Source organism: Sinohyriopsis cumingii, chromosome 1, assembly GCF_028554795.1.
Source record: "Sinohyriopsis cumingii isolate HCF-2022 chromosome 1, ASM2855479v2, whole genome shotgun sequence".
In the NCBI taxonomy this organism is placed as follows: domain Eukaryota; kingdom Metazoa; phylum Mollusca; class Bivalvia; order Unionida; family Unionidae; genus Sinohyriopsis; species Sinohyriopsis cumingii.
Genome location: NC_142961.1, coordinates 69,476,647 through 69,495,191, shown reverse-complemented (window position 1 = coordinate 69,495,191; position 18,545 = coordinate 69,476,647). Strand labels below are relative to the sequence as shown.

Sequence of the window (18,545 nt, the reverse complement as noted above, 5' to 3'; positions counted from 1 at the left end):
GCTTAAAACACAAAATGCTTTGTGAGCTTATAACACAAAATGCTTTGTGAGCTTAAAACACAATATGCTTTGTGAGCTTATAACACAAAATGCTTTGTGAGCTTAAAACACAAAATGCTTTGTGAGCTTATAACACAAAATGCTTTGTGAGCTTAAAACACAAAATGCTTTGTGAGCTTATTACACAAAATGCTTTGTGAGCTTAAAACACAAAATGCTTTGTGAGCTTATAACACAAAATGCTTTGTGAGCTTATTGCATTAAATGCTTAGTGACTTTATTGGCATGTTGGGATAAATTTCATTTTGTTCATTTCAGAAATCAACAAATATTAAGAGATTTCTATCTGTAAATCCTACTGTGTGACCACATGCATTGGGTAATGGATGGATGAATAAGAGGGGTGCATTTGAATACAGTGATAAAAATGATTCTTGCCATAGTAAGTGGGTGGGCACTAAATGGGGGAGTGGTGCATTCAAGAGGAGGACCACTGTACCTGTACAAGAAATCAATATGCACCAAACTGTCTAACTATAGTCAATTATGGAAATGTTGCAATAGGCTTATAATGTCCTTACTTATTTAACTGTGTTAAATGCAATTCTTTGCAAAATGAAACACCTAAATAATAAAATAAGTAATGATATAAAATACCTTTCTTTGCAAAATATAACACCTAACTAATAAAATAAGTAATGATATAAAATACCTTTCTTTGCAAAATGGAACACCTAACTAATAAAATAAGTAATGATATAAAATACCTTTCTTTGCAAAATGGAACACCTAACTAATAAAATAAGTAATGATATAAAATACCTTTCTTTGCAAAATATAACACTTAACTAATAAAATAAGTAATGATATAAAATACCTTTCTTTGCAAAATATAACACCTAACTAATAAAATAAGTAATGATATAAAATACCTTTCTTTGCAAAATATAACACCTAACTAATAAAATAAGTAATGATATAAAATACCTTTCTTTGCAAAATATAACACCTAACTAATAAAATAAGTAATGATATAAAATACCTTTCTTTGCAAAATATAACACCTAACTAATAAAATAAGTAATGATATAAAATACCTTTCTTTGCAAAATATAACACTTAACTAATAAAATAAGTAATGATATAAAATACTTCTCTTTGCAAAATATAACACCTAACTAATAAAATAAGTAATGATATAAAATACCTTTCTTTGCAAAATGGAACACCTAACTAATAAAATAAGTAATGATATAAAATACCTTTCTTTGCAAAATGGAACACCTAACTAATAAAATAAGTAATGATATAAAATACCTTTCTTTGCAAAATATAACACTTAACTAATAAAATAAGTAATGATATAAAATACCTTTCTTTGCAAAATATAACACCTAACTAATAAAATAAGTAATGATATAAAATACCTTTCTTTGCAAAATATAACACCTAACTAATAAAATAAGTAATGATATAAAATACCTTTCTTTGCAAAATGGAACACTTAACTAATAAAATAAGTAATGATATAAAATACTTCTCTTTGCAAAATATAACACCTAACTAATAAAATAAGTAATGATATAAAATACCTTTCTTTGCAAAATATAACACTTAACTAATAAAATAAGTATTGATATAAAATACCTTTCTTTGCAAAATATAACACCTAACTAATAAAATAAGTAATGATATAAAATACCTTTCTTTGCAAAATATAACACTTAACTAATAAAATAAGTAATGATATAAAATACCTTTCTTTGCAAAATATAACACCTAACTAATAAAATAAGTAATGATATAAAATACCTTTCTTTGCAAAATGGAACACCTAACTAATAAAATAAGTAATGATATAAAATACCTTTCTTTGCAAAATGGAACACCTAACTAATAAAATAAGTAATGATATAAAATACCTTTCTTTGCAAAATATAACACCTAACTAATAAAATAAGTAATGATATAAAATACCTTTCTTTGCAAAATATAACACCTAACTAATAAAATAAGTAATGATATAAAATACCTTTCTTTGCAAAATGGAACACTTAACTAATAAAATAAGTAATGATATAAAATACTTCTCTTTGCAAAATATAACACCTAACTAATAAAATAAGTAATGATATAAAATACCTTTCTTTGCAAAATATAACACTTAACTAATAAAATAAGTAATGATATAAAATACCTTTCTTTGCAAAATATAACACCTAACTAATAAAAAAAGTAATGATATAAAATACCTTTCTTTGCAAAATATAACACTTAACTAATAAAATAAGTAATGATATAAAATACCTTTCTTTGCAAAATATAACACCTAACTAATAAAATAAGTAATGATATAAAATACCTTTCTTTGCAAAATGGAACACCTAACTAATAAAATAAGTAATGATATAAAATACCTTTCTTTGCAAAATGGAACACCTAACTAATAAAATAAGTAATGATATAAAATACCTTTCTTTGCAAAATATAACACCTAACTAATAAAATAAGTAATGATATAAAATACCTTTCTTTGCAAAATATAACACCTAACTAATAAAATAAGTAATGATATAAAATACCTTTCTTTGCAAAATGGAACACCTAACTAATAAAATAAGTAATGATATAAAATACTTCTCTTTGCAAAATATAACACCTAACTAATAAAATAAGTAATGATATAAAATACCTTTCTTTGCAAAATATAACACCTAACTAATAAAATAAGTAATGATATAGAATACCGTTCTTTGCAAAATGGAACACCTAACTAATAAAATAAGTAATGATATAGAATACCATTCTTTGCAAAATGGAACACCTAACTAATAAAATAAGTAATGATATAAAATACCTTTCTTTGCAAAATGGAACACCTAACTAATAAAATAAGTAATGATATAAAATACCTTTCTTTGCTGGTTCTGCTGCTTTGGAAGTTGTTTTGCTAGGTTTGACAATATTCTCCGGTTGAGGCTGAACAGAAGTGAGTGGAGGTGCTGTCAAAGGAGTACCAGCTCCCCCTCCTGTGGACTTCTTTAAAAACTTTACTCCATCTCTCCCTATCTTCACACTCCCACTGGAGTCTGACTTGTCAACGCTACCTTTTCCAACTCGACTCAATGCAAGACTTTCATCACTGTCTGATTCCAGAGTCATAACCTTCCTAGCTGTCCTCTGTGTTATTTTACTGGCCACAGCACTAGCTTTACTGAGTGCAGCACTGGACTGCTGGCTGATTTTTCCAGTTGAGTTTTTAGTATGACTTCCATGTGTGAATTTTTCTTGCACACTTGGTGCTGGAGAAGGACTAACAGCAGATTGCAGTGGCTTTTTAAGAAATTTCGATCCCTTGTCATTTGCTGATTCCTCATCAAATGACTGGGATGGTTTCTTAAGAAATCTGCTGGAAGGTTTTGCAACAGGTTCAAAACTGGAATCAATATTACTAGAGATTGATATTTCTCCAATATCTTCAAAATTCACTGATTTCTTCTGTTTAGCTGTCTTTTCAGTTAGAGAGCTAATGTATGCCTGAAATGGGAAAGAAAGAAAACTTTAAACTTCAGTGAGACTAAGTAATTTCAGAAATATAAATGTCAAAGGGGAAAAATTAGCAACAATTCGGATTCATCACATCAATTTGTACCTTTCCTTTCACATGGCAGGCCCTAAGCTGGCCTGGAGTTTTCTTTATAAGGAAGAGGGAATAAAATGTTTTGTTTATGCTGCCAGCACCTGCCCAGTGTGGCCTGACTAAATTATATAAACACAAAATAAGTACAAAAACTGCACTAGGCTAGAATTTCCACAATTAAAAATCAAACAGAAAGTCCTTAAAATGTTTAAAATATGCAGCATAAGTACATGTATAGACGAGGCTCGAATAAACAGTAACACAAGAAAGACTGAAAACAACAAGCTTTGAAAAATAAAATAATTTATTTCCCTGGAAAAATTCCTGTAAAAATATAAAAAAAATATGAACTTACGGTTTTATAGAATCAAATCCAAAAATGATCCAAAACTAATCCAAGAATAAAATTTTAGCAGTCCTAATAACAAAATGTTCTACTGATTTCACGTTCAAATCCTGACAAAGAATCCAAGATGGAAGACAATGACATATGCTACAATCTGTAGTGCTGAAGTCTACAGTTCCTTGTAGAAATAAGAATTATCACTACAGTTTCTGATAGCTGAATAATTTTTTTTTAAAAAAAAAAACTGTTTGTTCCACAATACTACATGAGCACATGAATTTTCCAGAAAAATAACAGAATTAATCCTTTTGAATCCAAATAATTTGAAATAACTCCAAATAAAGTAATTTGAAATAACTCCAAACAGCACAACATACAACGAACACTTTAATGGCCCAACTTCTATTGAGATTAATTCTCCAAAACATGGGTTATATGGGCTTTCTAAAACGTAAACAAGGGTCACATGAACATCTCCTGGTAGTTTATAGAAGCAAGTACTTTTTAAGAGATGACGTTTACCCAGTGTGACCCTGATGCAAACCAATCATTTTTACTCTAAGAAATAAAAAATAAAATAAATTGTTTTTATCTTAAAGACAAGGTCCCATCATGAAACAACCAATCATTTTAAAATAAAATAAAACTTGTTTACAAAGGTTGCTACCAATTCTGAAACAAGGTAATAATTTAGATCAACACCTGGTTTTTAAAAACTAACAGTCAAGGTCAAACTATTTTCTAAAAAAAGTATCATCTCTAATGAATGAATTTACATTACAATATCATGTAATGAAAAATAAACAAAATTTAAAACTGACAAACAATTAAACTGAAATAAATATATATTAAATCAGATATAATTATATCAAATATACATAACAACACAAAAGGTTAATCTGAATTTCATCAACTGAATCTTTCTCTCTGTAAAGTTATAAAGATAAAATTAAATCTGAGCATGAGTTAATCCTTGGTGCACAGAGTTTCATAACTATGGGGTCAACGTTCAAATACAGGACCTCTCTGACTCTAGCCACAAACTTTGATATCTATCTTTTCAAGCCAATGCTCTCAAACAATTTCTGTGGAATTTTCTCAATGTTCTTTCACAGACACAGCCTTTTGTCCCTCTTAATTTGGCTCACAGATTTCTCAGGCAACCTCACTAATTGGCTACAGACTACACCATTGTCAACACTATGCCAAACAGTACTGTATATACTCGTGTATAAACAAAATAATTTAGGGAAAAAATAAAGGCCTGGAAGAAGGGGGCTTGGCTTATCCGCAGGCCAATGTCTAAACTTTAGTTTTTAGGTCTTTTGTTCACTACTGATATGGCTGTAAAATCTTAGGACACAAAAAAATAATTTTCTCTGTGTTCTAAGACATAGGCATATAAAATAAAATAACTTTCAGACTCGACAATTATTAAACTGTTATAATGTACTATGATTGATTTTGTTATTATTTTGCATGTCAATATTTTCTGATTTCTCCAACACCAAATTAAATAAAGGTAAATACAGACAATTCGCGGGCCAGTTGAGTTTACCCAGGAGACCAGGCTGAACTATTATGTACAGTACTTACACAGTACAAAGCGTCACTTAAATCCTTATTTATTCCCAAACATTTTAAATGCAGATTTTGCTTTATTCATTGTTTCAACCAAATTGCATTCGACCAGATAACATTACAGCTAGTCCTTAATAGCTGTTTCATTTACGTTGAATCACACGCTCACGAGTTACTCATTTTCAATGATATAAGCGATCATACAAATTGAGGTAATATTTTTAAAAAGGTATGCACTTTTAATTGTACAAGGCACATAACCAGCATAATTTACATGTTCACAAAGGGTGGTAATAATAAAGACTAAAATTTTCATATAGATCAATTAAAATCAACATCGATCAATTTTAGTTTTGTGTTTTGGCTGAACACACATCATAACTTTCCACACAATGGAAAGCTTGATGTTTCAGCGTCTCCTATGTTAATAGTTGGCAAATTTGTCTTTCGTTCTGTGACAGCAGTACAGGCCAGTTAATCATTAAGACCCTGAAACTGGCTTGTATTAAGAGGGAATTTTGACCAGCAACTATACCAGTACATTGATGTGTAATTGCCTTTTATTCCATAATATTAGCACTATTACCGTAGTTTTGTAAAACGGGGTGCAAGGCATACCTATGAACTTTTCACGCGAACAGGTTTATATGCAAGTATATACGGTAGTCTTAACACCTGTCTGAAGTGACATTTACACCTGGCTTAAGAGTCTTCCATAATAACTGTTTGTAAAACAGCACCAGTTGTTGTGCAACACACAGAGGAGATTGTTTATCAATCATCTACATCTGATAATATAAATCCTCAATGAACTTACTTTTCCACTAAAAGACAAACTAAAGAATAATTCTGCAATAATGTTCTCTCATATTTACTGGCAGGTCACATTTTATCAATTCATGTAAATTTGCATCAAAGTACACATGCTTGTGTTTTTGAAACAAAATCAGTATAAACACTTAAGCAAATATGTCAGTGGAAACAACATCTTTATGCAAATAAAGTATGAAGTAGGCACTAATTAATATACACATTGTTTGAACTATTGGGACAACTATCTCAATTTAGGTGAAATTTGAGAACTCTTGTAAACTGTAAAACCCTCAGAACTGAAACTTTTACTTGATCATGTGGGATTTCCATCTGGAATGGTTTCACTGTATTCCATTTGTAAAAAAAAACACATAATGACACAGTCTCTATCATCATAAGGAAATCATATTGTGTCTTATTTCACAACATTATAGTCATGGTCTCTACATATGAAATTATATGTCATGATTCTGTACACAAGAGCTTTGCAATACAGTACAGAAATGTAAGCCCCTTGTATATGGAAACAATTAGGGAATAAATCAGGAATTAATGAAATAGCTTGACTGTTTCTGTTTAACTGTTCATGTCTGTGACCTCAACATTCTTGCCTGAAAGTGCATAGATGCCCTTAATATCATGCCTCTATCATACAGACCCTTTATATGCCCTAATATCACGTCTCTCTCATATGGACCATGTCAATCCCTCAATATGATGTCTATCATACAGACAATTTCTATCCCTTAATATTATGTCTCTATCATAAGGACCTGCTCTATCCCTTAATGTCATGTCTTTACCATAAGGACCCTTTCTATCCCAAAATATAATGTCTCTATCATAATAAGGACCATTTCAATCCCTCTACATATGATGCCCCTATCATAAGGCCCCTTTTTATCCCTCAATATCATGTCTTTATTACAAGGACTCTTTCTATCCTTTAATAACATGTATTTACCAGAAGGACCTTTCTTTCCCTTAATAACGTGTTTATCATAAAACAATTTCTATGCCTTAATATCCTGTCTATATCATAAGGACCCTTTCAATCCCTTAATATCCTGTCTATATCAAGAGGACTCTTTCTATCCCTTAATATCATGAAAGGATCTTTTCTTTCCCTTATGTGTTTGTCATAAGGATTCTTTCTACTCCTTAATATCATGTCTTTATCATAAGGACCCTTTCTATCTTAATATCCTGTCTATATCATAAAGACCATTTCAATCCTACCTTCTTCTTCTCTAGGTTAACTCTTCAGACAATAACTATCATTAATCAATCAATGTATTTACTTTCTGTTAGTACTGCAGAAATGTGCTTATTAGTATATTTGAACCTTTCTTTCATTTCTTTTTTTTAAAAGCAATCATTGTAAGCACTGTTTGATATATCTTTGTATCTTTCTTTCACTTCTTTTTTAACCAATCAATGTATTTGCTTTCAATCAGTACTGAAATATGTGCTGTTAGACATATTTTGTATCTTTCTTTCATTTCATGTTTTACTAATCAATGTATTTATTTTTAATTAGTATTGCAGACATGTGCTGCTTGGTATATTTTATGTAGTTCTTTCATTTAATTTTTTTAACCAATCAATGTATTTATTTTCAATCAGTACTGTAGACATGTGCTGCCTGACATATTTTTGTATCTTTCTTTCATTTCCTTTTTTTAAAGAGGTGGGTCTATTGTAATTTACACCACTCCCTCATTTCAGCACACCCAGATAACTCCCAAACCTGATTATAACACAGAGGCAAGTGTGCATCTCATTATTGTTTCATATACAACAGGTTGAAAACAGGTTCCTATTTCTTTAACATGAACAAAATCACAAATGAAATTGCCAAGTGAAAGCTTGATATATTGCATTTTATCAATCAAAATGGTAGTTACTCTGTAGAAATTTGGAACTGACATCACGAAATTTGACAATTTTAATAAGAAACCACACAAAGCCATGCATTTTGTATGGTTTTCTTTAAAAAATATATTTTCTCAAAAAAATAAAACATTATTTGACAAATGATCAATGAAAGTGTTGACAAATGCCTGATGGTGATAATACTGTAAGAAAAAAATACACACAACCCACAGTACTGTCAAGTGAAATTCATGTTTTCATATTAAGTTGCAATTCAATCTCAATGTAATAGCAGTGCCATTTATAACAAAGATTGCCAACTCTTCCAGTGTCTTGGTACTATCAAGTGGCCCACTTTTCATATGCAGCTGAAGGTGAAGACATGGTTAGTGTCCAGGTAAGGGGCTGTTTGATTGCTTGGTGGCTAACAAGTCAGTGATATAAGCTACTAGTATATGTATATACTGCAGTTAACAGGTGTTTATACTTTCACCAGTTCTTTTAAAGGCAAAATGTTCACAATAATTACCTTTTAAAAGTAAAAAATTTGTGATGTCATTTAAATAATAATTTAAAGCCAGATCATAAAGACACTGTAGGCACTGTTCCACACATCTGCACCAGATATTATCATCGGACCAAGAAGTGAGGTTTATGTTCATGTTTAGACCCTAAATACTGTCCTTAAACCCTGGATGTTGCCCTTAATATTAAAATTAACTTTTATGATGATACCAAATATGACTTAAATGAACTGAAGCCGAAGAAATTTATTAAATATCGAAAATGGTATATATATTTGAAAGTTGTCATGGAAAATAACTCAAGTTATTTCAAAACAGAATTTTATGCTCATGTTTAAACCCTGGATACAGACCTTACGATTAAAATTTGCACACCAAAAGCTTCTGTAATCAACATAATTTATATTTAGCTTTTAAATGATAACAATAGGACTTGATTTAACGCAAGATAAAGAAATTCATAAAAACAAGCACAGATATTTTCTGCCAATTTGACTATCAAGGTCACACTTGCCACTTGGACTCCTTATTCACATACAGTAATCCTTTTCTCACAAAATTTCAAAGAAATATACAAATGATAATACTAATTTTATTTTCCTATTAAATATTGATGATATATTCAATCACCAACCAATATGATCAAACTGAATTTTGAGACACATTATGAAGACAGTGCTCTCGCCTAATCACAAAGTGGCATATGATGTTACGAAGATCTGATAACAAATGACCCTGTAGGGAGTTACACTGTGTTATATATGTCTCTGGTAATAGTCATAAACGTGATATTCCCTCTTATACTGAAATGTGACAAGAGTCAATTGGTTGCCACTGGAAAAACACACATCTGATAATCATTCAAAAGCAAAAGCATACATGCACATAACACTGAAAAACACCTAAAATGATAACTTTATTGTTTTTGTTTTTCTAAATATGTAACATGATAAAAAGTTCCAACATCATCAAAGGATTTAAAGTGCTGTCATGAACTGTTCTTACTGAAGCAGGATTTCAAAACATACATGTGTGATAAGGAACTAACAGTCAACATGTGTTTTAATCTCCTTATCTACCAATGTCTAACCTATGCAAGTTCACCTAATCCTTACACAATCACCTGGAGTCTCTTCACTAAACAAATGATACTAGCTTTGCAAAATTATGTGAAACAAAAGAGATTTTCACTGGAAAAAATTGCAAACAGGGGACTCTAACACTAAAATTTTCATGCATCCAAATAAATACATGTGCATACTTTTATGTAGATTTCAGTATCCAGAAAAGTCTCTTGCTGTTACTAATATTATAATTGACTTCATGTACTCACATCAATGTCACTTTCAGGTTTCTTCACTCTTTCTCCTTTCAGCTGACTTGTTACTCTTTGTAAAAGAGCACTTGTCGCACTTGGAGTCCGCCTCATGATAAGAAATCTGAAAATAGTCATTCCTGAACAGTTTATTCATCATGAAGAACATAAGCTTAAATAGTAGGGGTGAAATGTTTCATTGATATATCGATACATCAATACTTTTGCTGTCTGATACAAATATCAATACAAGAGACAGAAGATTGATACAAATGATACCCACCATATGCAAGATATTTTATTTTTGACCAGTCATGAATAATTATTATTAGTCTGCCTCATTATTCTTTAAAATTATAATTCCCCTTAAACAGCATCTGCAATAAAAGGCACTCATTTTTATTAGTAAAAACGAAAAAGACTTGAGAATACTTGCTCACCATCTATAAATTAACACAAAGTGACATGGTTCAGAATTCCCCCCCACCCCCTGCTAATTATCTTAACTCAGCAGTACGCACAGCATATACTATACATTCCAAATGTATTCCACATGTATAATAAAGAACTTAACTCATGATTTAATAACCACTATTATGTGAAGTTACTATGTTGAACTACTCTGGTCAATTTGAAAGCTACACTATAGGTGTGTTGCACTATTAAATGTTATATTGAATTCTCATTGGTTATTACTTGTTCTGGTCCAGGTTAAACAATAAGCATCAATCAGAAATTAATGTAGCTTATTCCCTGCATGAAAAACTGGAAGTACTAGCAAAGCCATAGAGAAACTTCATGCCAAAGTCATTAACTGATATGTAAAGGACTTAAACAGAGATGCTGTCAGGGTGTGCAATTGCATTAATTGTGCAAAAATTGTAAGAATCTGCACACTTGGAGAACAGTGATATGCGAGAACTCCCACAAGTTTGTTGAAAGTCAAACATATGATTATGTGCTCGATGAATTGTACAATTTTTATTTAACCGTTCTAGTCGCGTCATCTGTTTTTATGGTAGGCAACTTTACATATCTGGGTTCTTCAAGCATGTCATGAATAATTGATAAACTAAATTTAATTGGCACAGTGTACTCAGGAATATGTCATAGTTTGAAGCTTTCATGAGGGAAGTTTAACAAATGCGTGTTTAAAATACAGGCTACCTAGGAAACCCAAAACGTCTGACTACTGGTGTGGTTCATTACTATTTAGTTTGGCAAATACTGGCTGAAGGCAGCAATGATGATAATAGTTTTTAAAGTTATGAAGTACATCAGATTACTGGAGCTGGGAAAGTGTTATTGGAGATACCTGTGATTCTGAGCCTGAAAATGGTATTAAATATGTCAGATGTACATGTTCGATGGACAAAAATAGATGGCATGATGGTCAGTATCCCTTTCAGCAGTATTTTGAAATTAATGTAGAAAGGGCAGAATACTGAGCCTAATTAAAATACAATTAATTTAAAAGTATAATGCAATCTCTTTTATCATTCAATTTAGCCCAGCTGATCATATGCTACAACAGGGTTCATACAGAATTCTGAATGATAAATTCAAAGGCTTTTCCCAAACTTTCAAAGACCACAGACATAGATTTCCAAGACCTATTTTCACTAACATTTTGTATACAAGTTATTTTATATGAGAAAACAACGAATGCAAAATACTACAATATTGTTTAATGATGAAATGAAACTGAATGTGTCATCAAAAGAATGAAACCAGGAAAACTCGATTACATCCAAATCTAACAACCTTGGACAATTTTATTTCTGATTATGGAAAGAAATTAAAATGTTTGGGTTTATTTCAATTTTCAAAGACTTTTAAAGACCTCTGGGTAATCTGCTCGATCAAGGCCTTGAAAATGTTACCTCATTTTCCCCAAATTGTCAAAGGACTTAAAAGACCATATGAACCCTGTATAAAATCATATATCTATATTAGGGTTAAGAATAAGAATAAATAAGAATAAATAATCATTAAAAAAATGAATTTAAGAAATAAAGATATTTATTTGAACACCCCTGTATGTACAAGCAGACTATGGCATTGATGGACTAAAATCTCTAATATAGCATTATGGAACAGATAAGAAATCTGACAAGGAGGTCGGTAAACGAATGAGTCAACAAAGATTATGCTCTGGAAAATTGTACATAACAATCATAAAGATCAGTTTCCCAACATATTCAAGGTACCAAAGCTAGCTATATATATTGCCCCTTCAGAAGGAAGCACAGAACAATATTCAAGCACAGATAAGGAACAGAGTATGCTCAGAAATAATTAACAGATTAATGCTTATACAACTGGAGGTGACATCTTTGAATGATGTTGATTTCACTAGAGCTGAAAGAAAGACAGATACTGAAGTGTTAGGTAAATATTGAGCTATGGCCATTTCTTCCTCTCCCTCCTTTTCTTCCACTCCACCTTTCATTTCTTTGACAAAGGGAGAGATCCGCTTCAAAATAAAATCCTGTCAGTATTCACCTTAAATTGTACATGGGGAACAAATTTAGGATTTCTCTTTTTATGCAGATATATTTAACCAGCAATTGAAGATGGCCTAAAACACTGAAGAAAACTCACTATCAACCAACAGTTTGTTTGAAAGTATTTTTGTTATCTTGTCATCAATGAGAATAGCAAATAAATGTATGGTAACTATATATCTATTTGTAATCTGCATACTGGAAATACAACCAGGAATGTCAGCATACATAAAAGAGCTTCACTTACACTCCAAAGATGGAAAGACCATCAAGTTCATTGTGTATTGTATCGCAGGCTGTGTATCGTGAATCGTATCAATAGAGGGCAGAGGTGTATTGTTTCACCCCTATTAAAGAGTGACACGAAGCCCATGGAGGCCTGACCTTATCACCTGGCTAACATAACTGAGCGGTCAGCTATTTCATCAAGCAGGCTTATATAGCATTATAAGAACCTCTGTAAGCAGATTCATTTAACCCATTTTACTACATCCTGATAAAGAAATATTTCTAAAGATAATTAAATATGCATAGTTTCTTAATTATAACCAGACTCATCCACAATCCGATTTTTGGGGGTATTTCCACACCTACTTCCCGATCTCATAATATCTCTCGATTTTTGGCAAAGAACTCCTGATTATTACACTATGTCTGTCAATTTTCATTTCTCAGGAAAAAAAAAACATACATAAATAGATATAACATAATCAATCCATATATGCCATATTCCATTAGTCTATTTTATCACTTGTGAATACTGTTGTGATGAAATAATTAATATCATAATACCCGGTACAAAATTTTTTCTTCAGTCAATAGAATGTTAAGAATAAACATTATTCATGTAAATTTCAGATTTTTTAAAACCCCTACAACAGTATTATACTATTTTAAAAAAAATTAACAAATTAAATTGTCACCAATTACATGTAGTTTCAATCCCATAAATGATCACTGTGAATGCTGTGTAATTTTCTCTGCAAACAAAATCACATCCCTGTTTCTTGCAAAGAATGGCTAGTAAACATCTGCATTCCTCAAACATATACGTAAACTTTAATTACCATGATTCAATTAAAAGTAGGAATAAAACAAAATATACCACACAGTATATGTGCCTCGAAAGAACTAATTCAGAGTAAATATTTTATTTAGTAAACAGTATTACATGCCTTAAGAGTTATAAAACCTAAGGAAATAAGGTGGGATATAAAACATGGAAAGAACAATTGTCACATGTATAGCAACTTTTGACTGCAGATTTGAACTGTTAAAATAAGTCCAAGGCATCATAAATTACAGCATAAAAGGGCATCATTTATTTGCCAATCAATTGTTGGTGCTTATATGCACACATTTTAGAACATGGTTTCTTCGAAGTTTGTCCGAAGGGCAGTCCTTTTCACAAGATAAATGCATTGATAAGGATTAACTGTTAATTAGTCACACTGACCTTATGCTTGGGGTTTAAATAAGGCATGTCACAGGGAGAAATGGCATCTCATATAGGGGCTCGCACATTGGGACAAGGGGCAATAGTTGCCTCCCCCAATTTCACCTTTACAAATGTAGTGACCTACATCCATACAATTGTATGGCTGACCACTATGTGTCCACCCCCAAGAAAAGAAAGTTTATGTGGGTGCCTATGGCGTGTTCTTTGAGAATTGGAACCTGACAGGACCTGGAAAATCAGTCAATATTTATTGAAACCAGCACTTAAAAAATGCTGCGTAGAAACCTCCCCATTTTAGGTCCAAATCGCACTATTTTATTTGTTATTCTCCCAACTTGGCTTTTGAAAAGCTGACAGGTGTGCTGGACTCCAATTTCCACATGCCCAAAATTTCCCCTTTTTTAATATTGTCACTCAATATTGTTATAGCTACAATTCAATTATAAATTTAATAAAAATAAATTACACTTGAACACTATTCCAATAACTATAATGACCATGCTTTGCATTCTATATATGCAGTGAAAATCTGACTTCAAAGAAACATTGCTGCTGTTCACAGACTTGTCAAAAATATCATACATAGCAGTTTAAACATTCTCATTCAAGGCCATTTTATGTAATAACTTTTGCTCTTGTGTATGCATCTATCATCTCTTTGATTTACCTATAATAGGTTGTTCCACCTCTTGATCCAACCTATGCAAATAAACACAATGGGTTCACCCACTGCAACCTTCAACACATGCCACTAGCTACTGCCATCCAGTTAATGTGAAACGTTGATTTTATACCTGACCTCTTTTTCTTTAACTGCCACTATCTAAACTGACCAAGGGATAGTTTTATATCAGTTTATACATACTACATGTAAAGGGCATAGTCTGATCTTTTTAAAACTGAAAATTGTGTTTTCTCAAAAACACGACTGTGTCACAGGGTTTGGGAGTACAAAATCATATTTTTAGCAAAGCTTCCATTTGATTAAAATCTGATCTCAATTTCACATGTCAACATCTTGATGGTACATTCACTTATTTCATCAGTGCAATCAAAGTTTCCTCAGGTAAACTAATTTTGTTTTCGACAAACCAGACAGGCATCTCACTTTGAATACAGGAAAGGCCCCAAATTAAAATGAGAGGAGCAACAGGCATCAGGCTATCAGATTTTTTTTAGCACTGCAAAATACTCATGACATGGGCCTGTTAACCAAGCTCAATGAAAAGCCGATCTAAATTACAATTTCTTGATGGGTTAAAAAAAACAACAACACTGTTAGATGCAAGATCAACCCCTAAATATGCATATGTCTCTCTTATGCAAATCATCTAACATACTGACAATAAAAATATATGACTCCCAGAATGGTAACAATCTCAGTCAATCAGATGCAAGATTATATAATTAATACATTCATGGATCGAGCTTGTTAATGAATTCATTCAAGATTTTAAAGATATAAGCCCACATTCCAAGTTTAATACAAATTAATCAGAAATATGGCTTATAGTGCTAACAATTTCTGCCAATCAAATGCAAATAACCTCTTCAAGATGAGTGCATCTCACTCATTACTGAATTTGTCCAAGATCTTCATGATGCATGCATTTATTCCTAATTTGATAAAAATTATACAATAAACATGACCTCCAGAGTGGCAACATAGTAAGCCAATCAGATGAATGTATTATAATTATTATCAAACTTGCCAGAGATCTTAATCAAATCAGCAAATATTCCAAGCTGGATCAAATCTGGATCGGAAGTATTGCTCCCAAAGTAATAACATGGTCAAGCTACCAGACACATGATCTCATCAATATGTGTCAATTTCACTCATATCAAACTTATCTCAGATTCTGCTGATATAAGCCCATATTACAAGTTTGATTAAAACGAGATAGAAAAAAATGAACTCCAGAGTGGTAACAAGCAGTTATTGAGGGATGGATTACAGATGACACATGATGGACATGGAGCCATAACCTAAGCTCATTTACAGCTATGTGAGTTAACATCTTTACCACCTAGAGTTTCTTACCAAAAGCTCTACATATGGAGAAATTAGAGCTGAAGCAGCTAGCACAGCAATATAAAATGAAAGTATGTGTGTTTATAATGAACAGTTCCATGATCCTTTTCTTTTTAAAGTGCAATTAAAAAACAAGTATGTCCTTTTATCTGCATTGTAACGGTAACAGCTTAATCACATAATTTTAATCTGATTGGGTAGTCAAACTGCTGAATTGCTGATTGTGTTGTGGTAAACCAACACTCTTCTGATCCAGTTTACACTACTTGGCAGCATTATCTCACACAGCAAAAGCTTTAACAATTAAAACACCTAAAATTCTGATTTTTTGGGGTATTTCCTGCATACTTCCAGTATTTCTAAAAATTGGAATTTATAAAAATCAAAACATTTGTTCCAATATGTGGGATTTGCATTGTCAGGCGAAAATCTGCAAATAATAAGTATCAAAAACTGTATGTGCCATGTACCAAATGTGCTTCAATAGGACATAATCCAAATTAATGAGAACAGGGTGTACAACACAATCAGCAATTCAGCAGTTTGACTGTACTGATAAAATTAATCACTATTTGATATTAAATTACATTTATTACCTTTAAAACATTATATCAACACTATTCAACAAATCACATTTTATTCTTCATGAGAAACTTGTGCAAGCTACTGTTGGATTTCTGACCTTCATTGTAGAGTAACAGTGCATACACAAGGCCATTATTAAGGCAGTAAGACATAGCACCAAAACAAAAATATGTGACACATCTTACACTGCAGGACTAAAGCACTGTAAGCAGAGATCAGATAGTGAGATACTTATGTATGGTGAATTGCTTTTATAAATATTCTGGATAGTTTTGTGGAGGACACATTGAAGGAAAAAGAAAACAGATCTAAAGTACATGTACTATGAACAGTGTTTTATCTACCCATGCATCATGCGTCAAATACACAAACTTTTCCGATTTGACGCACAAAAATTGTCACATGTACGTAAATTGATGCACCTCAATGTTATTTCTCTGATTAACACAAAACAAAAATTTGGTCCAATTATTTTAATGGCTAGGTCACAACTCTTGCAAACAGAGAAAACACATGCACACCAGTTTCTTACGTTAATGTTATCATAAGACACAGGGTTATAACTGAGTGTAGAGCCTGGAGTTGACCTTATGTGACCTGTGACTGTCAGATCATTTGTAGAAACAGGATGTTAGAACCGTATATTACCACACAGAAGAAAAAAGAGTCAGAAAATAAACACATGGTTTTAAAGTGATTCTCACAAGAATCTACACTGCTCCCCCAATAACTTGCGCCCGGATAACTCGCGATCCCGCTTATAACATGGTGTCCGTCTTGGCTCCCGATTTTTTCCACACAAAATGTATTTAAAATATCTTTAAAATATGCTGAACATGAAAAAATTACGATAAGAATTGATAAATTAAACCTTGATACATTGCTCATTTTATCATCGAAAATGCTGATTAATGTCCGTAAAAATATAATCCATATTTTGAAATTTGCAAGTTCTAAAGAAGAATTAATTTCAGAGATCTCGAAAACGCTTAATTACACGTATTTGGACGCCAATTTTTGATCTGGGATGCAGAAAATCACTAAGGCAGGAGTCCTCCGTACGCATGTAATAGGTGCGCGGGAAAATTCAAAGATTTGCCTGTCCTGTTTCAGCCACCTGCTTTGTGGGAAAATGTGTTGATCAGTTAACTGTGCTGATATTTACAATGACATAATTCAGTGACTGAAAGACTCTTTGATGTACTGTTGCCATTTTATAAGAGTACATTAAAAAAAAAAAAAGAACATGATGCAACAGCTAGGCGGCTAGTTCAAAGGCTTTGACAGGCGGCCGAGTGAGAAAATGTACTGATATTTAGTGACTGAATTCAGAGGCAGAAACACCCAGTTTTAAAATCCTAGCGAGACCTCTGTTTAAAGATATCATATATTATGTAAGTTTTTATGATAAATAGTTGTCAGTATACTGTAAATAAACAGTCTGGTGAAATAGCGATCAATGAAAACTTCTGGTAAATGCTAACAGGTGGCAACAGAGAATGAAATAAACACCAGTTCAACGTCTTCCTGTGTGAAAGCCATGTTCTAATCCTTTAATTCCGTTTCACTGTAAACATTATAATCACAACATATTCTGTTCATTGAAAACATGAAAAGAGTCAATCGACCGTCACATCGAAACCCATGAGTACTTCTGTGAGAACCTAATTACATGTACATGCCAGCTTTGTTTTGATCAACAACTTGGGGAAGCGTTTGTTGCATTAAAAAAAAAATCGATTACAACAGACCTCGGGTGCTGGATTAAGGGTCTTGGAGCTGCCTTTGACGTAAAGCAAAACAGTAACAGAGACAATGACAATGATAGTGACTTCGAATGTTTCAGTGAAACTGATGTCATTAAT

General features: G+C 31.9%; 1 protein-coding gene across 1 annotated transcript in view; it reads right to left on the bottom strand.

Annotated features, from left to right (window-relative positions):
- The window catches only part of LOC149807076 (uncharacterized), a 56,764-nt gene that overhangs the window by 34,828 nt on the left and 3,391 nt on the right, over nt 1–18,545 (bottom strand). The window contains exons 2-3 of the mRNA XM_089961543.1: nt 10,113–10,218; nt 2,913–3,537 (exon numbers count right to left, since the gene is read on the bottom strand). Coding sequence (XP_089817669.1) covers nt 2,913–3,537; nt 10,113–10,208 — 721 coding nt within the window. The 5' untranslated portion in view covers nt 10,209–10,218. The remainder of the gene's footprint in view (nt 1–2,912; nt 3,538–10,112; nt 10,219–18,545) is intronic.